The sequence below is a fragment of the Saccopteryx bilineata genome, chromosome 6 (assembly GCF_036850765.1).
Source record: "Saccopteryx bilineata isolate mSacBil1 chromosome 6, mSacBil1_pri_phased_curated, whole genome shotgun sequence".
In the NCBI taxonomy this organism is placed as follows: Eukaryota; Metazoa; Chordata; class Mammalia; order Chiroptera; family Emballonuridae; genus Saccopteryx; species Saccopteryx bilineata.
The window spans coordinates 192,869,670-192,891,806 of NC_089495.1; the positions used below are offsets into that span (position 1 = coordinate 192,869,670).

A 22,137-nucleotide genomic window follows, 5' to 3' on the forward strand; every position below is an offset into this window, starting at 1 on the left:
GATCCAGTGTTAGTAGGCATGGACCATGTATACAGCTAGGAAGGGAGATGGGCTGTGTGGAGGGATGGTGGTCAGGGTGCCACTGAGAACTGAGGTGCAGACCTGAAGGGGTGAGGGAGGGTGTCAAGGGGACTTGTGGAGGAAGAGGACTCCAGGCGGTGAAGAGAGCCAGTGCAAAGGCCCTGGGGTGGGATCATGGCTGATGTGTTTGAGGAACAGTGAGGAAATGATGGGCTGGAGCAGAGTGAGTGAGTGGGTGATGAGGTCAGCTAGACAGCGGGGGCTGGGCCCTGTAGGTCCTTGTGTCCATGGTAAGGACCATGGAGCCACTTGAAGGTTCTGAGTATGAGGCATGATCTGATGTAGTCGCTGGCTACAGAAATCCCTCTGGCAGCAGGCGAAGATTGGACTGTGGGGGACGGGGTGGAGGCAGGGGAGGGGTGAGGAGGCTGCTGGACCGGCCTGTTGGATAGCAGAGGGGTGGTGAGAAGAGGTTGGGTACCAGATATAAGTACAAAGAGAAGCGGTTTCTATTTTAAAATCTGTGCATTTGGTTTCCACTTCTCCCTTCTATTTAATCAAATGCTTCCCAGTTTTCTGTTGACAGGAGTGATGGAAAGTTTTAAATATAATTATTTCAGTAAAACGGCAGGTCCATTTAGGGAGAATGATTGATAGTTTGGTTGGTATGTGGTAGTGGCAGAAATCACCGAGGTGGTGCCTGTCTTAAGTTCTGGAAACACCTGCAGTCTGAGAACAGGCTCCCAAGACGGCTTTATCTGGCAGGCGGCGACAGCAGGGACAATCCTGAAGGCCGTTGTGGGGACACACCCTCGATGGGGAAGCAGACAGCTTCATTGAAGCCGCTCAATTAATGACATCTGCTGCACGGTCCTGGGCAGGCGCCACCTGCCTGGCTCTGGTGTTCCACCTGCGGAATGGCCGAGACCTGGGCTTTTAAACCGTATTTTCTATGGGACACGTGTGGGCATTTTTCTAGAGTGAGCACCAAGATGTGCTCACTTCTCTCCCTTCCACTGGTGATTGTGGAATAAAATGTTCACTGGCTGAGGTGTGCTCTGACCTGCAAGAGGGCCCCTCCCACCAGGAGTGATGGAGAAGGTGGAGGGTGATCTGGATTTTCTGTGCGTGGCCTGGACCTTCATGGGCAGTCCGGTGGTTCTGATTAACCAGAGATGCTTTTGGTGCGGGCTTCGGTTAGGCCAGTGGTCGGCAAATTCATTAGTCAACAGAGCCAAATATCAACAGTACAGCGATTGAAATTTCTTTTGAGAGCCAGATATTTTAAACTTAAACTATATAGGTAGGTACATTCCTTATCGAGGTAGCGCCCGCATGTGGTCTTTTGTGGAAGAGCCATATGTGGCTCGCGAGCTGTGGTTTGCTGACCAGGGGGTTAGGCTAAGTGAGGTTTTTCTGTATATTGGGGAGGCGGGAAGCCTGAGGCTGCTATTATTTTTGGCTGGATTTCCTAAGGGTCTGGAAGGCCGGGGCTCCGCAGGTGGCCCGCTGGGCTATTGGGAGTGATGTTGCTTTTCCTTATGGCCACTTCTGCCTGGTGCAGGATCATCAAAGTCCCCGACCATCCAGAGGCTTTGTGTTTCCAGATCCGAGGAGGGGCGCCCCCATACGTCTATGCTGTGGGGAGAGGTGAGTCCGAGCCTGACAAGACAGTGGGGAGCTTTGGGAGAAGGGCCCGTATGTGAGATTGGAGTTCAGAGCCGCCCACACCATTACCACGAGGCCTGTGCTTCATAGGGCGCCATTAGCACCGAGTTTCTTTTCTTAAAGCCAAGGCTTACAAATGCAAATGACTAGAGGGGCCAGGCAGATACAAATGGGTAACTGAGAGGGAGACAGTAGGGAGTGATGAGGACTATGGCAAGGTGAAAAATACACACTCACTCTAAAAGGGACTGTCTTCTTCAGCTCAAACTTATTATTGCCAGGCAAGTATGTGGGCTCACTCTTGCCAGATTTGATTTTTTAAGAGAAGCCAGATGTTAATTTTTGGTAAGAGTCAGACCATGGGCCAGTAGTTTGAGGCGGCCTCTGCTTTCTGTGTTGCCTTCTGGCATGCTGGTTAAGGGTCCTTAGAGATAAAACCAAATCTGAGATACTGGGCTCCCAACCCTTTTTGCATCTAAGGAGCCCACATTTAAAGTTTAAACATGAATTCTCCACTTTTATGGTTATATTTGTGCTTTTAATATGTATTAAGAAAATGCATATCCAGGTAGAAAACTACTGAGAATTTGTTAATATTTTAAAATCTGTTTATTTTATAGATCCTTAAAGCAGGGGTTCTCAACTAGGGGCAGTCTCACCCTCCAGAGGACACCTGGCAGTGTCTGGAGACATCTTTGATTGTCACAACAGAGGGTTGGGGGTACCACTGGCATCTCATAGGTAGGGACCAGGGACACTGCTGAACATCCTGCATGTAGTGCCCAGGACAGCCCCACAACAGGGAACTAGACTTATCCAGCCCCGAATGGCAGTGCTGAGGTGAGAAGCACTGCCTCAGAGCATCTACAGAGAAGAACAGGCATTTGTAGGTGAACCTGGCGAACATAGTGAGACAGGTATCCACCCCTTGAGCTCTAAGAGCTGGGCATGGGCTAAGCCAGGGGTCTCAAACTCAACTCAGCATGTGGGCCGCAGAGCAAGATCACAGCCGTTCGGTGGGCCGCACTAGGTCTACAAAAGGCAACTGTTACGCAACACTTTTCTCACTGCAGTTGAATACAGTCTGCGGGCCGCACAAAATTGTTCGGCGGGCCGCATGCGGCCCGTGGGCCGCGAGTTTGAGACCCCTGGGCTAAGCGCTTTAACTCGCCAATCTCTCCCGAATCCTGTGGGTAGATGTTAGGGTCCTCATTTTACAGATGAAGAAACTACGGCACAGAGAGGTTAAGGAACTTACCAAAGGTCACACTGTTGGTTAATGGCAGAGCCAGGGTTTGAACCCAAGCCCCTGGGGTCCAGGCCTCTGCTCGTTACCATCATACTGTACAGGCCTGACATTCTCTCATGTGCAGACAAAGCTTGGCATTCATTTGCATTTCAAGACCCTTCATATTAACCACACAGAACCCTGGGGTCTAAGACCTACAGTTCGGGAATCATGGTATAGCTGAGAAAAAACATGCATTTGGAGACCTGTAGACCTGGGTTTGAATCCTGGCTTCTCCTAGCTATGTGACCTTGAGAGAATTACCTTGCCTCTCTGAGCCTCTCCTTTTCTGTCTATAAAATGGGGGCTAATCCTGGTCCCGGTATCCGAAGTTGTTGCAGGACTTTGAAGGAGACAAAGCTTTAGAGTGAAATGTACTTGGGTTCTAGTCCAGCCTTCCTTGCTGTGTGGCCTTGGGCCAGCTGCTACTTCTCTGAGCCTCAGTGTCTTTTTCTGCAAAATGGGAATACCAGTCCCAGCCCTGCCTACTGGAGTGGATGGGAGAATGGCTCCAGGGTGTGGGGGATGGAGGTGGCCTGTCTGGCCGTGTGTCTGGGGGCTGGGTGGATGGCAGCGGCCTTGCCTGTGCTGCCCAGGTCCTCTTTGCCTGGCACTCAGCCGCCAGCACTCCCGTCTCCCTTAGGCTCGGAGGCCGCGGCTGCAGGGCTCTGCGCTGGCCAGTGTATCTTGAAGGTCAGTGGCAGCAACGTGATGAACGACAGTGCCTCAGAAGTCCTGGAGCACTTCCAGGCATTCCGGAACCGCCGGGAAGAGGCCCTGGTAAGCCGCCCAGCAGCCAAGGGGATCGGGGAAGCCTGCTCAGTGGGTGGGGGGCTGAGGGCCACCCTCCCTTTTCTGGAAAAAAGCCTGGGGGCATCATGGTGTTTTGGGTCAGGTGGGGCTGCCTACCTGGTGGGACCGAGCTGGGCTTGAACCCTGTGCCTCCTCTGCCTCCCAAAATTGGAAGAGCTCGGCTGTGATACTTCCTGGCCTTGGTTTTCACAGCTGTGAAGTGGGGGTGATAAGACCCTCTTTTCTTACTACGTAGGCACGTTGGTAAATAGTCACGCTGATGGTAAAGATCGATGTTATACTTGGGTTGGGGTCCCAGGTCCTGGGGAAAGTGATACTCACTTATTGGTTCATCCAGTGTTTACTGAGCACCTGTGATGTGCCTGACACAGTTCTAGACCGTGGGACCACAGGAGAGACAAGTTTCCTGCACCCATGGATCTGACTTACATTTTCAAAGGGTCCCCACTCCCCTGGCTTCAGTCTGGAGTGTAGACTAGAGAGGGTGAGGGCTGGGTGTCACTAGAGGTCCCTCAGGAAGGTTGCAGAGTGTAGTCTCGGAGGCCTCTCCAAAGGTGGTGTCACTACCAGGCTAAAGGTGGCTGTACCGCCTGAGCTTTGGAGTTGGGGCACAGTTAGCACCTTTGCCGTCCCTTCCTCCCCGGGCTCCCTGCATGTGGCTGCCCCTCTTACTCTGCTCCCCTCAACAGGGCCTGTACCAGTGGGTCTACCACACCCACGAGGATGCCCAGGAGGCCCAAGCTAGCCAGGAGGCCCCAGGCGAGGACCCCGGCGGCGAGGGGGCCCAGGAAGACAAGCTGGACTCAGGTAACACTCAGGGAAGAGACTTCAGTGGGGACTGGGGCCTCTTCTGTGTCTATGCTCCTCCCTGACCCCATCCGGGTCATCCCGACACCATCAGTTCTGTGCTGGTCTCTGACCGCTGCTGTGACAAAGCACCACACACCCAGCGGCTTCAACACCACACGTCTCTTCTCCTGGAGTTCTGGAGGCCAGGAGTCTGATGAGTTCCACTGTGAGGATCCAGGTGTTGGAAACTGCATTTCTTTCTGTGGCTCGAGGGGAGAACCCATTTACTTGCCTGTCTCAGCTTCTAGAAGCTGCCTTCATTCCTTGGCTCATGGCCCCCTCTTCCATCTGCAGAGTCAGCAATGTTGGCCTGAGTCCTTCTCACCTTGCCGTCTCTCTGTTTCTGCCTCTTCTGCCTCCATCTTCTCTATTCCAGGACGCTTGTGACTGCATTGTGTTCACCTGATCTCATTGTAAAGTCATCTGATTAGAACCTGAATTCCACGTGCAGTTGTCGTTTCTCCTTGCCATGTAACAGCATACTTCCAGAGTCCAGGGATGAGGATGTGGTCACCTTTCTGGGGCCATCGTTCTGCCTACCATGAGCGCCCACATTTATCTTTCTAGTGCAGCCTCAGTCCTGAGTTCCAGCCCTGTCTCTCTGCCTGCTATGCCCTCCCCCACCCAGTGTCTAACAGGCGTCGCAGACTTGGCGTGGCCATAATTGAACTGACCTTGTCCTAAAACCTGCTCTTCCATGCAGGGGCCCTATTGCCATCCTTGCAGATTCTCAGGGCCATGACCTTGGAGTTCTCCTCAACTGTTCTCTATCTTCTGTGTCCCTCCACCTTGATTCCAGCAGCACACCTTGCTGCCTCTTCTTTCCTCATGCATCCAGAGTCGGACCACTTCCCACCACCTCCACTGCTGCCTCCTCCCAGCCACCATCATTTCTTACCAGGACTGTTGCAGCAGCCTGCTCATTGTCTTCCCTGTCTCGCCTTACCTCTCCCCCTGTGGATGATGATGATTATTATTTTTACAGAGACAGAGAGAGAGAGTCAGAGAGAGGGACAGACAGACAGGAACGGAGAGAGATGAGAAGCATCAATCATCAGTTTTTCGTTGCGACACCTTAGTTGTTCATTGATTGCTTTCTCATATGTGCCTTGACCGTGGGGCTGCAGCAGACCGAGTAACCCCTTGCTTGAGCCAGCGACCTTGGGTCCAAGCTGGTGAGCTTTTTGCTCAAACCAGATGAGCCTGTGCTCAAGCTGGCGACCTCGGGGTCTTGAACCTGGGTCCTCCACATCCCAGTCCGACGCTCTATCCACTGCACCACCACCTGGTCAGGCTCCCCCTGTAGATTATTCTCAAACAATAGAGCAGCATCTTCCAATGGCTCCTACCCTACTCAGGGTAAAGACCAACTCCTCATTATGGTCTCCATGGTCTCCCAGCTCAGCCTGGGTCTCTGACCTCACCTGGAATCACTGTACCATTTGCCTTCTCTGCTTCATCCACTCCATGCCAAATGTACTCTTGCCCCAGGACCTTTGCACTTGCAGTTTCCTCTGCCTGGAATGCTCTCTCCTTCAGAGTATGTTTTATCTTCCTCACATCTCTTCTCACATGTCACCTCCTCAGAGAGGTCACCCTGAGTGCCCTAATTAAATAAGCCCTTCAATCCCAGTGTGTCCTTATTCTATTATGTTTTTCTTCACCACATGTATCAGTTAATATATATTATGCAGTATCCTGTTTCCTAGGTATGTCACTCTCTAGCTGTGTGGCCTATGAGGTCACTTAGCCTCTCTGGGCCTGTGTTAATGGGGACTGACACTGGACTACATAAAAACGTTGACTTAGGAAACTTAATATGTCTGAGTAGAGTCATGCAAGCATCAGGTCCGGCTTGATCCAGTGGTTTAATACAGTCTCATGAGGAGTCTCTTTCACTCCGGTTTCAGCTCTGCTCCCTCTGTTTGGTTTTCCTCTTATATGCTGTTTTCTCCGTGTGGTGGCTCTGGCAACTTGGAATCCAGTTGACAAGAGAGTGTCTCCTCCTCTTTGTAGATCCAGCCAGAATCCCAGATTTGCCTCTCACTGACCCAACGTGGGTCCCTGTGATTAGGGGAAATCAAGTATGCTGCTCGGCCCGGCTGATGCCTCTGGGGATTGATGTGTGTGTGTGTGTGTGTGGGGGTCCCCTCTTCTGAGCCACATAGGCTGGGAATAGGGCACAGGGGTGCTTTCTAGAGGGATAGTGTAGGACAAGGGGGGAACAATAGTGAGCTGGCAAAATCAAACTGAGCTGCAGCACAGGCTTCAGTCTCCCCCTCTGTCTGCTGGAGCCGTCCGCGGTGCTGCGGGCCGGGCCAGGGGGCTGGCTGGCTGTGGGGTGGAGCCCCTTCCTCAGGGTCGCCTGTCCTCTTGGCTTTCAGCCTTCCCCCTGCTGTCCCTGGGTCCCCAGCCGAGCCCGCGCGAGGACAGCCCCGTGGTCAGCCTGACCGTGGACAACGTGCACCTGGAGCACGGCGTGGTGTACGAGTACGTGAGCACAGCTGGTGTGAAGTGCCACGTGCTGGAGAAGATCGTGGAGCCCCGCGGCTGCTTCGGCCTCACTGCCAAGGTCTTGCTGGGTGCTGCCCTGCCCTGGTGGGGGGTGGGGGTGGAGCAGCCTAATTCCCATTTCCTCAGAGTTAGCCTGGAGCCCTGAATTCTAGCCTCTGTCCCACCACTTGGTAGCCATGGGACTCAGGAGAGTGACTTTTTCATCTCTTTAGCCTCAGTTTATGCATCTGCAAAATGGGCCAGTAACAGACCCGACCTCATGGGGGTGTCATGAGGCCTACAGGAGTCACTGCGGATGAATTGCTTAAACCCCACCCTTGGCTCAGAGTATGTATGTGCTCAGTTGTCGTTACTGTTCCCGCAGATCCTCGAGGCCTTTGCCGCCGACGACAGTGTCTTCGTGCAGAACTGTGGGCGGCTCATGGCTCTGAGTAACAACATCAAGACCATGTCCCATTTTGAGTTTCGTAACATCTGCGACACCAAGCTGGAGAGCATCGGCCAGAGGATTGCCTGCTACCAGGAGGTACCTTTACCCTACAGGGTTTTAGCCTGGGCTATTTTTGCTATAAATATCAAAATCCACCCCAACTTAGCTTAGTCAAACAGGAGAATCTGTTGGTTTATATCACTGAAAAGTCCAGGGGTGGACTTCAGGCCTGATTGTATCCAGGTGCACAAACAGATATCACTGTCACGAGAACGTGGCCTTCCCGCCTTCTCCTGACTTTGTTTCCCCATCTTGGCTTCGCTCTCAGGCAGGCCTTTCTCACGGGGTGAGGAAATGATCCCCAGAAGCTCCAGCTTTATTTTAGCAGTGCCAGTAGAAAAGGAGCTCGATGAGAGCTCTTATTGGCTTGGCTTGGGTCCCTTGCCTAGTCCTGCACCGGTCCCTGCAGGGACGGGGAGGCAGCCTTCCCTGAGCCTCGTGGACTCTGGGCTGGGGAGAGATGACTCCTCAAGGGCAGCTCGTGTGTGCAGCTCTCTGTTAGAAGTGAGTATGGAGAGGTACTCAGAGGCCTCGGATTGCTGCAGACTCTCCCTGAAGTCCAGGTCCAGTGAAGGGCAGTGTAGGGGAATCCACTGTCCCATTGGAGCTATTCATTTTGTCCAATTGGGAATGTCTGGCCTAGGCCAGGATAAAGAGGGTGCGGGGTGTGGGCCAAAATTCCCAGAGTCCTGAATCATGACCTGTGTGTCCCCCACCTTTGTCAGTTTGCAGCGCAGCTGAAGAGCAGGGTCAGCCCACCCTTCAAACAAGCACCCCTGGAACCACATCCGCTGTGTGGCCTGGACTTCTGCCCCACCAACTGCCACATCAACCTCATGGAAGTGTCTTACCCCAAGACCACGCCCTCCATCGGCAGGTCCTTCAGCATTCGCTTTGGTCGCAAACCCTCCCTCATTGGCCTTGACCCAGAGCAAGGTAACTGACTGCATGTGGGTGTGAGAATTTGGGTTTGGATCTCACCCGACAGATACTGAGACAGACACATGTCCGGAGGCCAGCGGTCCAGGGCTGGACTACTGGCTTCACAGTCATCAGGGATCTAGGCTTCTGTCTTTCTCTACCATCATCCCTCTATGTAGCTTTCATCCTGAAGGATGCCTCGTGGTATAGAATGGCTGCTGGAGCAACAGTCATCGTGTCTGCATTCCAGGCAGGAAAAAGATCACAGTAGTTAAAGGCATATTATCACGAAATTGAAATTTTATTCTTGAAGTAATCTACTAGATTAAAATGATATTTAAAAGGGGAAATTTTCTCATTCGTTGAGATCCTAGCCATGAATTTATCTACCTCTGTCCAAGAGGGTGTGGGTGTCCGGGCCCTGTTTCCAAATGTGCTCTCCCTCTCTCCATGTAGGCCACCTGAACCCTATGTCCTATACCCAGCACTGCATCACCACCATGGCTGCCCCCTCCTGGAAGTGCCTGCCTGCTATAGATGGGGACCCTCAATGCCTAGGTCCCCATGACAGCAGCTTTGGGCCAGCCAATGGGGCCCTGGGCCTGGAGGACCGGGGCCTGAGCTTTCTCCTCAAGCAGGAGGACCGTGAGATCCAGGATGCCTACCTGCAGCTCTTTACCAAACTGGATGTAGCCCTGAAGGAGATGAAGCAGTATGTCACCCAGATCAACAGGTGAGCCTTGGCCCCAAGAGGGAAGCGGAGGAGGTGTGATAGAGTTAGGATTCTTTGTAGTGAGGGTCTGTCCTGTCCATCATAGGCTATTAGTCAGTATCCCCAGATGCCAGTAGCATCCTTGTTTCCCAACTGTGACAAACAAAGCATCTTCAGACATTGCCAAATACCCCTTAGGTCAGTGGTCCCCAACCTTTTTTGGGCCACAGACTGGTTTAATGTGAGAAAATATTTTCACTGACCGGCCTTTAGGGTGGGATGGATAAATGTATCACGTGACCGAGACAAGTGTCAAGAGTGAGTCTTAGACGGATGTAACAGAGGGAATCTGGTCATTTTTAAAAAATAAAACATCGTTTAGACTTAAACATAATAAAATGTAAATAATGTAAGTTATTTATTCTTTCTCTGTGGACCAGTACCAAATGGCCCATGGACCTGTACCAGTCCATGGCCCGGGGGTTGGGGACCACTGCCCTAGGTGACAGGTAAAATCACTCCTGATTGAGAACCACTGCTTTAGTGAAGTGATGGACATAGGCAGCAACCATCAGTAGAGGCTAAAACTAGTTGGCGAAAGATTTGGGGGGCTTGATCATTTTAACAGAAAGAAAGGTGGCAGGACATGATGTCCCTTTTGGTATAATGAGACAGGACACACACACAGCACCACCTACGAAGTGTCCTTGCCAACAGAAACGGCATCATTTTCTAGTCAAAGCTCCAGGTCTCACTCACTGCTCAGCTGTAGGATATCAGGGATAGAGGACGGTGACATGGCATCTCAGGGACACAGTTGGCCAAATCCAGAGGGAGGGCGATTCTAGAGGACAGGTGACCCAGTTTCTTTAACAAATTACTGATGGAGGTTGGGAGGGGGAGCAGGTACAGGAAGGAGGAGGAGGAGGAGAAGGAGGAGGAGGAAGAGGAGGAGGAGGAGGAAGAGGAGGAGGAGGAGGAGGAGGAAGAGGAGGAGGAGAAGGAGAAGGGGGAGGAGGAAGAGGAGGAGGAGGAGAAAGAAGGAAGAGGAGGAGGAGGAAGAGGAGGAGGAGGAGAAGGAGGAGGAGGAGAAGGAGGAGGAGGAGGAGGAGAAGGAGAAGGGGGAGGAGGAGGAGGAGAAGGAAGAGGAGGAGGAGAAGGAGGAGGAGGAGAAGGAGAAGGGGGAGGAGGAAGAGGAGGAGGAGGAGGAGAAGGAGGAGGAGAAGGAAGAGGAGGAGGAGAAGGAGGAGGAGGAGAAGGAAGAGGAGGAGGAGAAGGAGGAGGAGGAGAAGGAAGAGGAGGAGGAAGAGGAGGAGAAGGGGGAGGAGGAAGAGGAGGAGGAGAAGGAGAAGGGGGAGGAGGAAGAGGAGGAGGAGAAGGAGAAGGGGGAGGAGGAGGAGGAGAAGGAGGAGGAGGAGAAGGAGGAAGAGGAGGAGGAGGAGAAAGAGAAGGAGGAGGAGGAAGAGGAGGAGAAGGAGAAGGGGGAGGAGGAAGAGGAGGAGGAGAAGGAGAAGGGGGAGGAGGAAGAGGAGGAGGAGAAGGAGAAGGGGGAGGAGGAAGAGGAGGAGGAGAAGGAGAAGGGGGAGGAGGAGAAAGAGAAGGAGGAGGAGGAGGAGGAGAAAGAGAAGGAGGAGGAGGAGGAGGAGGAAGAGGAGGAGGAGGAGAAGGGGAGGAGGAAGAGGAGGAGGAGGAGAAGGAGGAGGAGGAGGAAGAGGAGGAGGAGAAGGAGGAAGAGGAGGAGGAGGAGAAAGAGAAGGAGGAGGAGGAGGAGAAGGAGGAGGAGAAGGAGGAGGAGGAAGAGGAGGAGGAGGAGAAAGAGAAGGAGGAGGAGGAGGAGGAGGAGAAGGAGGTGGAGGAGGAGAAGGAGGAGGAGGAGGAGAAGGAGGAGGAGAAGAAGGAGGAGGAGGAGGAGGAAGAGGAGGAGGAGGAGAAGGAGGAGGAGGAGGAGGAGGAGGAGGACCTGTTAGAGAAGAGACTTGAGAAACACATCGGCCTCGTGCAGTGTCTGGACCTGGCTGGAGTTCTGTTTCTAATACACTCTCTGTGAAAAGACACTTTTGAGACCATCAGGGACATTTGAACATGGACTGGATACTAGGTGATATTGAGGAAGTATTAATTTTGTTAGGTATGGTAATAGCAGTCTGGTTAGGTTTAAAAGAGTATCTCTCAGCCTTGACACTATTGACATTTGAGCTGGATAATTCTTTGTGGTGGGGCTGTCCTGGGCATGATAAGATGTTTTATAACATCCTGGTCTCTATTTATTGCGTGCCAATAGTTCCCCCACTCCCACCCCTCTTCAGTGTGGCAGCTAAAAATGCCTCTGGACATTGGTAAATGTTTGCCCTTCAGGAAATTTGCTAAATTTCTCATTGCTTCCTTTGGGGGTGGGTGGGTGGTAAATCACCCCAGCTGAGGACCATTGCTTTAAAAGACAGTCTTTATGGGCTAGACCCACATGGAAGTGTTTATAGGGGAAATTGATGATATCTTAGATAATGTGTTAAATATTCCAGAAAAAGAGAAAATGACAGGAAAGATTGAGGAAGCAGAAGTGGCCCCTGAGTGGCCATTGTTGGAGCCAGCTGCCGGGAACCTGGCGGCGTTCTTTGCACTGTTCCTGCTACTTCTGTGTGTAATGGAAGCTATCCATGGTGGAAATAAAAAAGTTGGATCTGGACCTGTGAGGTCTAGGTTTGAATCCTGGCTCTGCTACTTATTAGCTGTGTGACCTTGGGCAGGTCCCTTAATTTCCTCATCTGTTAGCTGATCATAATACTGACCTCATTGAGATGTAATAGGATTATATCAGCCAGGGTTTATTGATCACTGGCAAGGTACCAGACACTCATATAAGCACTTACATATTTTAACTTCCTTAATTTTCGTACCAGCCTAGAACATAGATACTGACATATTCCACTGTACAGATGAGGAGACTAGATCTCAGAGAGGGTCAACAATTTGCTGTAGGTCTCTAAGCTAGGAAGTGGCAACATCGGGTTTTGAACCTAGGGTCTGTCTTAAAAACCTATGCAGTTGACCCTTCATAATACTCTATGCCAGGGGTCTCAAACTCAACTCAGCATGTGGGCCGCAGAGCAAGATCACAGCCGTTCGGCGGGCCGCACTAGGTCTACAAAAGGCAACTGTTACACAACACTTTTCTCACTGCAGTTGAAAACAAAAAAAAATCAGTACAACAAGCACAATCGTACATGCAGTTTACTCAGTGTCACAAAACGACCAGAAACTGTAGTTTGCATCACAACTGCTGTTAACTAAGCTAATATCTAGCTAGGATGCTAGAGAAATGAAAAATACAAGTAGGCCCCTAGGCTTACTTAATTTTATCCAAAATATTTTGAACTTCATGGATTAGTCTGCGGGCCACACAAAATTGTTCGGCGGGCCGCGAGTTTGAGACCCCTGCTCTATGCCATGAGTTGACAGACTATGGCCTATGGACCAAATCCTGCCCACTGCTTAGTATTTTTAAAATAAAGTTTTATTGGAACCCAACCATACTCATTTGTTTTCATATTGTCTGTGGTGCTTTCACATGCATGTGGCCAAGTTGAGTAGTTTGTTTTATTGATTGATTGATTTTAGAGAGACAGAGAGAGGGGGTGGGGGAGAGGAAGAGAATGAGAGAGAGAGGCATTTATTTGCTGTTTCACTTAGTTGTGCTTTTATCGGTCACTTTCCATATGTGCTCTGACTGGTTATCAAACCCTCAACCTGGTGTTTCGGGATGATGCTTTAACCAGCTGAGCTAACTGGCCAGGGCCAAAGTTGCATAGTTTTAACTAAGAGCGTATGGCCTACAAAGCTGAAAAGATGTGCTCTCTGGGCCTTTCCAGACAAGTTTCCCAGTTGTGTTCTGTGTCCTCGAACAGGAGGGACAGTGTATGTGCTCCTGTAGAGATGCTGGTGGGATTTCCGGGAATGGTACACAAAGTATTTGGTGGCTCCCTCTGTTAGGGTCAAAGGTGAGGCCCGAGGTCAGGGCCTTGCCTGGAGCCTCCGTGGAGGCCATGGAAGCCACCATCATGTGCCTTTAAGTTTAAGTTCTTTGCTCCCACAGGCTGCTGTCTACTATCACGGAGCCCACCTCGGGTGGGTCTTGCGATCCGCCCTTGGCTGAAGAGGTCTCGTCCTCCCCACTGGTCAGCGAAGAGAGCGAGATGGACAGGACCGACCACGGGGGCATCAAGAAAGTGTGCTTCAAGGTGTCTGAGGAGGATCAGGAGGACTCGGGTCATGACACCATGAGCTACCGTGACTCCTACAGGTGGGGCCAGCTGTGGGCGTCGTGTGGGGTTTGACATGGATGGCCAGGGAGACAGTGGAGGCCACTGGCCCATGGGAAAGTCAGACTTAGAGGGATATTTCCCAGGAAGCAGTGGGATGGGGCACTGTTGCTAAACCCGATGGTGCTGGGGGTTATCTAAGCCCCAGAGCCACCCCCATGCCTCCTCAGCTCCCCCGCCCCGAGGCTGATGTTTCAGGGTCTGTCCCCTTGTGGACACCCCCATCCTCTCTGCTCCGGCTCCACTGCACACGCTGGAGAAATGTGGTCAACCAGAAAGGCAGGGTCTGTGGTGGGTCTTAAAACTTACATGGTTTTCAGCAACAAAACACTATTTTTACTTGATCTGAGGAGGAAGACAATTTTTTTTTCTTCTAACTCCGAGAGGATCCGAAGTGTTTTTCTACTGGTTAAGCTAATTATAACAAGATCAGTGAAGTCCTAATTAGTGGGTTAAATGGACTAAAAACTCAATTTCCTGTAATAAACCATACGGTGGGTAAATGGAAGTCTTTACCACAAATAAACAAGCACCGTGGGCTCCAGTGAAAGGGATGTAACATGTGGCCGTGTGGTTAGAGTAGAACCTTAGAGGACGCTTCAGTTGTTTGTGAGCAGAATACAGAACTGATCGAAATTCGACGAGAAAGACCTTTAGTCCAGGCCTCCCAGTATTTGTGCTTCTGCAGCCTCCGAGGGTCTGACTGTTCCAATTTTCTGGTTTGGTTTTTGTATAACCAGGTTTCGGGCTAACTGGGGACTGTGTTCCCAGTGCCTTGTGTCCACAGTGCAAAAATTTTCCATCTCTGGGTTTTCATTCATACATTTTTGGGTCCTCTGATTTACTTTCTTAATAGTCAAAAAGGTGAAGGGAGGAATCTCAGGATTGTGGTTTTCGACCCCCACACCTTCTGAGCTCCCGAGACACAAGCTAAGAGGATAGAGTTCCTGTTCTCCTGAGGTTCCCAGCCAGTCTGCGGAGACAGAATATGGAGCCGTGTGGTTGAGTGTGGCATGGGCACTCGTGTCCACACTGTCCCGCGAGGGAGAGTGACAGAGGTTTACACCGAATGAAAGCAATCTACTGCCCTCCTACTGTTCCTGGGTTTTTGTGCCAGGGCCTAGAAATGTTTCTCCACCATCAGAAAACCACCCAGGACAACCTTCCCCATCTCTGGCACTGGTTTTCGGCCCGCAACACTCTCTCTGGGTCAGTTGTCCCCCCTAAGAGCTAAGGGTTTTGTCCAGAATGTGGGTTCTGGATGCTGGGTCCAGAGAGTGTGAGCTGGAAGGTGACCCCTGTCTTCCCCTCTGCCCCTTTGCAGCGAGTGTAACAGTAACCGGGACTCCGTCCTGTCCTACACCAGTGTGAGAAGTAACAGCTCCTACCTGGGCAGCGACGAGATGGGGTCTGGTGAGTGCCGTGGCTCGTGCTCAGGGACAGGGGTCCCCCCAGCAAGGTTTTGTTCTGTTTTGTATATTTTTATTTTATGATACTCTGTGCCGTATTATTTTGTATTACGTTACATAGTATGGTAGTGTCTTTCATTCACTCATTCAGCACATTTTATTGAGCACCTATTTTGTGCTGGGGCCACAACAGTGAATGAAACAAAAGTCCTGGCCCTCCAGGAGCCAACAGCCTCCGCGAGTGTCGCGGACACGGAACAAATGAAAACGTACACGATGCAGTTAGAGATTGTGACGAGTTGCTCTGACATCGCTAAGATAGGGTGACCTGATAGTTTCTGTGACAGTGACATGTGCTCAAACCAAAGAATCAGACGACACAGAAAAGTTCAAAAAAAGTACATGAAAATAAGTCAGAACCCCCAGAAATGACCATCGGTTACATTTGGAGACCATCAGTGAACACATAATTTTGTACAGATGGACATGTGGGTGGATAAACATAAATAGTGTTCTATAAATTAGCTTATACTCTACTTAATAACTTCTTCTGGAAGATTGAAATTTGTTTTCAATTTAGTTTCAATGATTTCAGCTTCTAGAAATTTTATTTTGTGAACAGGTCATACAATCACGTGGTTCCTAATTGAAAAGGCACGAGAGGGCGGGTGGTGACAAGCCTCCTTCCCACCCGTGTAACCTCGTCTCCCAGTTCCCAAGCTCCCACTCACACAGCTGCCTTGTGTGAACTTCCAGGGGTAGTCTGGGCATAAAAATTTAATTTTAATTTTTTTTTCAATGTAACAGAAGAAAAAGAAGATCAAACTTTAGATAAATATTTCATCACACAAGATATTAGCTATAAAAACCGTCCCTGGAGAGATCTTAGGACGGAGCTCACATGTGGCCGCTGATTGAACTGAAACAGCTGGGTCAGGGGTCCAGAGACTCAGGTCCAGTTCCTTTTCTCTGGCTTGCAGTCTCCTCATTTGCAGGCTCAGAAATAATAATGATGACATACACTTGTGTAATGTTTTAGTTCCCATTGCCCACTTTGTAGATGAAGATGAAACTGAGGTTCAGAGAGGTCAAGAGATTTGCCTAGTGTCACACAGCCGAGATCTGGGTCTGTCCGACTCCAAATCCTCTGTGGATTTTGGAGCTCTGTAGCTGCATTGCCTTCTTGGGAAAGAGGTTGGGAGGGTGTGAGATGGGACAGAAATTATTTGTTGATGGCTTGTGGCTTCTTCCCTCTGCCAGGGGACGAGCTGCCCTGTGACATGCGGATTCCATCAGACAAGCAGGACAAGCTTCACGGCTGCCTGGAACACCTCTTTAACCAGGTAGGACCTTTGTTCCTGCCCCTGGCCTGACTTGGGTTCCTTCCATCAACCCTGGTGAGAACCCATAAACCAGGAGCTGGGGCAGGGGCTGGGAATCATGGGTACCTGCAACCTGGTGGGCCCAAGGACCACACTAATCCCTAGCTTCCTGCCGGCCAGGTGGACTCCATCCACACACTCCTCAAGGGGCCAGTCATGAGCAGGGCTTTTGAAGAGACCAAGCATTTCCCCATGGACCACAGCTTGCAAGGTGAGCACAGCAGCGCCCTCTGTGGGTCCAGGGATGACATTCAGCACCCAGCGTGGAGGCAGCCGACCATGGGGAGCATGTGTGGGGGCCCGTCATGGGCTCACTCTCTCAGCTGTGCCCCTCTCCTACCTGGCGGCTATGGGCTCGTCCAGGGGTCAGCAAGTTCAGCCCCTGGACCAACGCCAGCCATAGCCTGGTTGTGTATAGACTATGACCTGAGAATGATTTTTCCCCCATTTATAAGTAGTAAAAACAAAATAAGACAAAGAATACATGACAGAGACCACATGCCCTGCAAAGCCTTAAACAATTCTAGCTGGCTCTTCACAGAAAACACTCATGGCCTCCTGGGCCGGTCCTGGGCCACTCTGGGCCTCTGTCTGCCCATCTGTAACACGAGGGAGGGGCTGGAGGATATTCGCCAGACCTCAGAACCCTCAGACCCCCTTCCCTTTACCCACATTCACAGAGTCTACCTACGCTTCCCATTTTTAGAAACCATATTCATTTACTGCCTGCATTATTATTGACCTTTTTTTGTAAAAGTGTCTCCCTTTTAAAAAAATTAATTTTGAAAGGAACTTATTAAACTCCCTATATGTGGAAAACCTGTCTAACCTGTCGTCAAGTAACGATGAACATGATAAAGTCAATTATAAACAGTCGTTATACCGTGGTCCGGGCTGTTGCCTGCCCAGAAATGCTTTGTTCTTGCTTCATGAGAGGGATCAGTCGTTAAAGAATTGTTAAGGATTTACCAGCACCAAATTGAGACTTTCTTCTTGGAGTGAATGAGAGGAAAAGAATTGCTATATGTGTCCTTTTACCTACCTTTCCTCCCATTTACCCATCTACCCACTGACCCATCTACCCAGCCACCCATCTGTCCATCCGTGCATCTCCCCACCCAGTAAAGACTTTCCAGGAACCAGTTTTTGCTGGGCACTGGGGGACCCTAAGAAGAATGTGACACTGCCCCGACCTCAAGGAGCTCCCAGCTGGGTGCAGGAAATAGGACTAGAAACAGGCAGTTGCTCCTCAATAAGGGCAGGAAGTGGAGAGTTGGGGTGCTCTGGCTTAGCTGCCCCTCCTGCTGTCTGAGGATCAGCTCTTCCAGGATTGGACCTCAGAAAGCAGAAACGTCAAACCCAGAGGACCCAGGACCACAAGTATCTCAGAGACCTGGGAGGTTGTAGAAGAGACAGGGACCTGTGTCTGCTTGGCCTTTGAATGGTCCTGCCGGGGCCAGGGTCAATTCCCAGCTGTGTTACTGCCCAGCTGTGTGACTTTAGGCAAGATACCTTCCCATTCTGTGCCTGGGCTTCCTCCTCTGTACAGGGAAAAGGTTAGCCTAGGTTATCACTCATGTGCCAACTTGACTGGTGTGGCTATGAGGAGGTAGTACCTGAGAATCCTTCTGTGACTAAGTCCAGGCTTAGGAGAAGAGTGCAGCGATTGATTTGTAATGTCTGCACTGGATCGGTTTCAGTTGTGAGGAGTCATGCCTCAGACTGGCAGGAAGGAGTGCTGAGATTGTTGAGTGATGTCTGCTGTGGGCGTGGTACTATGAATCAGTAGCACACTCACCATGTATTCACCCTTCCTGGACCAGACAGTACAGTACCCCAGAGTTTTGCCGGCATCCTTGATCTCAGATTCTGAGCCTTGGAATCTGGTGATGGGGCATAGGCCTTTGTGCCACTATCTCCAAAGCTACCTCTGTCCCTTTCCTGCCCTCATGTCACTTTCCTGCCCCAGAGTTCAAACAGAAGGAAGAGTGCACAATTCGTGGCCGGAGCTTGATCCAGATCAGCATCCAGGAGGACCCCTGGAACCTCCCAAACTCCATCAAGACCCTTGTGGACAATATTCAGAAATACGTGGAAGGTCAGTTGGGCAGGGAAGGGTAACATGGGTATTTCATGGCTATTGGGTCTTAATGTGGGACATGGAAGGATCAGGAGTGGGTCCATCTCCGTGTCCCCACCTCTCCATGCTCGGGAGTGTGAGAAGAGCCACTGCCCCTTCTCAGCTGAGTGCCTTGCTAGGGCGGGGCCCTGGGACTGTACACAGTTGATTAAGACACTGCTGATTTTGGGTGCTGGGGGCTTCCTGGCAGAGCCAGGAGGCTGAGAGGGCTCTCAACTTACTCCTTCTCCGCTTCAGAAATTGTGGATTTAATTCACTTCCTTTTGTTTATTATCAAGGTCACAAGACTTGGGTTCACAGCTAGGTTTTGATGCTATAGCATAAAAAAAAAAGTGAATTGACAGCTAGTGTTTATTATCTGAGCTGTCACATAAAAATCTGGGTTTCTGCCCTGGCCGGTTGGCTCAGCAGTAGAGTGTCGGCCTAGCGTGCGGAGGACCCGGGTTCGATTCCCGGCCAGGGCACACAGGAGAAGCGCCCATTTGCTTCTCCACCCCTCCGCCGCGCTTTCCTCTCTGTCTCTCTCTTCCCCTCCCGCAGCCAAGGCTCCATTGGAGCAAAGATGGCCCGGGCGCTGGGCATGGCTCTGTGGCCTCTGCCTCAGGCGCTAGAGTGGCTCTGGTCGCAATATGGCGACGCCCAGGATGGGCAGAGCATCGCCCCCTGGGGGGCAGAGCACCGCCCCTGGTGGGCGTGCCGGGTGGATCCCGGTCGGGCGCGTGCGGGAGTCTGTCTGACTGTCTCTCCGTTTCCAGCTTCAGAAAAATGAAAAAAAAAAAAAAAATCTGGGTTTCTGGCTACTCTTGAACGGTTGGGCAGTCTGGCACTAACAGGCCGGCAGTCCCACAGTCACACTTGGGTGCAGATGAGTGGCAGCTGCTGTCTTGGATGGGAGAGGGGTGACTTCCAGTTCACCACGGTCCCCAGCACGCTCTGCTTCCCGGTGTCTGCCTCCCACATCTCACGTTACTTGCCTGGCCCCTGGCAGCATTTAACTCTGGGACTCCTAGACCAGTGAGACATTTGCTCAGGACAGCAGGAGGTGCAAAGCTTCATAGCCATTTCAGGTTTTTCTCTTAAGCCTCTTTGGGCCTAAGAGACATTTTTGGAAGCAAAGAGACCAGAATGTGAGGCCTGTGTTGGGAGCGTCTCGGCTTTGTCTGTGCATGTGCAGGGCTGTGGCTGTGTGGAACGTGCATACGTGCTTGAGTACTTGCGTGAGTGTACATGCACCTGTGAGTACATGTACCTATAACCATGTGCCCACATGCGTGTACAAGGTGTGGGCTGGGGGCTCTGGTCCAGGGGTTGGAGGCGCTGGTTTCAGTCTCTGGTGAAATAATCAATAATGTAAATAGTTGGGGTGCAGCTAACAGTTGGAGTTCCACCCCCTGGAAGTGGGGGGTTTCTGGAATGCATCCAGTGTGCAATCAGAGCTTCTTTAAAACAGCTGTACATCTCCAGAGCTTCGCTGCACCGGGTTTGGAGCTTGGGCTGCAGGGAACCCAGTTCTGCTTGAGTCCTGTGCTGACTCCTCTCGGCCCATCCTTTTCTCTCTCCTTCTCCTTCCAGATGGGAAGAACCAGCTGCTCCTGGCCTTGTTGAAGTGCACAGGTGAGGGCTTTGAAGCAGTGGCTGTCTGACTGGCACACGTCCAGGGGGATCCCAGAGAGGCCATCCTGGTGGCAGGTGCTCGTGGCCGCAGCCCTGGAAAGGGCTTTTCTGCTGGCCGAGGCGGATGTCCCCCGATCCCGTGGATTGGGGCCTGCACAAAGGGCGGGGGGATGTGACATTGTGGCCTCTTGCACCACCAAGACCTACTTAGACCTCCCTTGCTTCCTCCTCTTGAGATTAGGGACAAGAGTCAGGGCCCCGGAGTCAGGAGCCCTGTGTCTTACCACCTGCCAGGCCTGGGCAGATCTTGACGAGGACAGGGGACAGAGGTCTGATGACTGGGGAGGGTCTTTGCCAGTCGAGTCCTCGGCCCTGCCTGGGACTTGGTACCCAGCAGACAGTGGGGAGGAGGCACGGGCAGGCAGTGGACCGGGGATGATGGGGGGGGGGGGTTCTCTGTCCCTCACCTCTCTCCAGAAATCCTGTGCCAAGGGGCAGCTACAGTAGGATCTAGGACAGAATTGGTCACTGAAAACCAACTGGCCAGAGCCACTCATCAAAATTAATCCTGTCCAGAAAATTGGGACCCAAAATTAGCCAGTTCTGCAAACTGTGTCAAGAGCAGGGGCAAGGAAGGGGGTAGGCAGGAAAAAGGCACACTTCTTAAAAATAGAGAAAATGGTAAACTGTATTTCTTAAAGCATGGAGCTTGACAGAAATGTTCAGCGTCATTGTCACCCAGCCAGTTAAGGTCAAGAAATCCCCTAATGGAGAAACAGTGGAGTAGGGGTTTGGGGAGAGCCTTAGGAAAACCTAAAGGCAGATGGGTCATCAGAAGAGTTGAGTTTTTCAGCAAACTGGCCTGCTTTTGGAGCATGGTTTTTGTGGGGTTGTCTTTGGTGGCTGGGATTGATTTTTTGGCAAGCTGGCCCCAGAGGGTGGCCCGCTGGTGCCAGGGGGTTGGTTCTAGGCAGGGGCTTTGGAGTTCGGGGCTGCTGCCACAGGAGCCCCTGCCCAGCGAGCTCCTCCCCACCCTCCAGACACCGAGCTGCAGCTGCGGAGGGACACCATCTTCTGCCAGGCCCTGGTGGCCGCCGTGTGCACCTTCTCTGAGCAGCTCCTGGCGGCCCTCAGCTACCGCTACAACAACAACGGCGAGTACGAGGAGAGCAGCCGGGATGCCAGCCGCAAGTGGCTGGAGCAGGTGGCGGCCACCGGCGTCCTCCTGCACTGCCAGTCCCTGCTGTCGCCGACCGCTGTGGTGAGTGAGGGGAAGAGGGTCAGGTGCCCCAGGAGCCTGGGCGGGAGAGCTCTTACTTACTCACTCAGGCTGTCACGCCCCTCATTCATTCAGCAGCTGTTTATTGAGCACATACCATGTGCCACTGTTAGAGGCCCTGGAAACCCAACTGTGGGCAAAGCACGGAGTTGTACTCAGGGATCTTAAATCCTTGTGGGAAGAGACAGACATAAATCAGTAAAGCAAGTGATGCAGACCAGTGGTTCTCCACCAGGGAAGTTTTACCTCCCAGGGGACACTTGGCAATGTCTGGAGACATTTTAGGTTGTCACAACGAGGGGAGGGGAGATATAGAGTATCTATATATCATTCTAAAGCATCTGAGGAATGGGCAACATTGTATCTCTAGTGTATAGAGGCCAGGGATGCTGCTAAACATCTTACAATGCACAAGATGGCCCCACCTGTTCCTCTTGCTCCCTCCTCACCCCCAGAGAATTATCTGGCCCTACGTGTCAGTAATGTCACACTGGAAAAACCTGTATATAGTGATAAGAGCTAAAGAGAAAAATTAAGCAGGCGAGGGGAAAGGGAAAGGTAAGATGTCAGCAATTGAAATTTCTATAAGGTCGCCAGTGGGGGCCTTATTAAGAAGGTGACATCTGACCTAGGAATGGAAGGAGGGGAAGGAGTGAGCCATGAGATTATTAGGAGGAGCCTTTCAGGCAGAGAGGATAGCAGGTGCAAAGGCCCTGAGGCT

The 22,137-nt window shown here is 51.6% G+C and overlaps 1 protein-coding gene across 1 annotated transcript in view; it reads left to right on the top strand.

The window, feature by feature from the left end:
* PREX1 (phosphatidylinositol-3,4,5-trisphosphate dependent Rac exchange factor 1) overlaps window positions 1-22,137 on the top strand; it is a 177,323-nt gene that overhangs the window by 144,135 nt on the left and 11,051 nt on the right. The window contains exons 19-32 of the mRNA XM_066234538.1: window positions 1,586-1,671; window positions 3,621-3,757; window positions 4,480-4,597; window positions 7,024-7,211; window positions 7,518-7,679; window positions 8,369-8,579; window positions 9,021-9,297; window positions 13,367-13,573; window positions 14,917-15,005; window positions 16,262-16,344; window positions 16,504-16,594; window positions 18,353-18,481; window positions 20,096-20,137; window positions 21,178-21,398. Of these exons, the coding sequence (XP_066090635.1) occupies window positions 1,586-1,671; window positions 3,621-3,757; window positions 4,480-4,597; window positions 7,024-7,211; window positions 7,518-7,679; window positions 8,369-8,579; window positions 9,021-9,297; window positions 13,367-13,573; window positions 14,917-15,005; window positions 16,262-16,344; window positions 16,504-16,594; window positions 18,353-18,481; window positions 20,096-20,137; window positions 21,178-21,398 (2,041 nt within the window). The remainder of the gene's footprint in view (window positions 1-1,585; window positions 1,672-3,620; window positions 3,758-4,479; window positions 4,598-7,023; window positions 7,212-7,517; window positions 7,680-8,368; window positions 8,580-9,020; window positions 9,298-13,366; window positions 13,574-14,916; window positions 15,006-16,261; window positions 16,345-16,503; window positions 16,595-18,352; window positions 18,482-20,095; window positions 20,138-21,177; window positions 21,399-22,137) is intronic.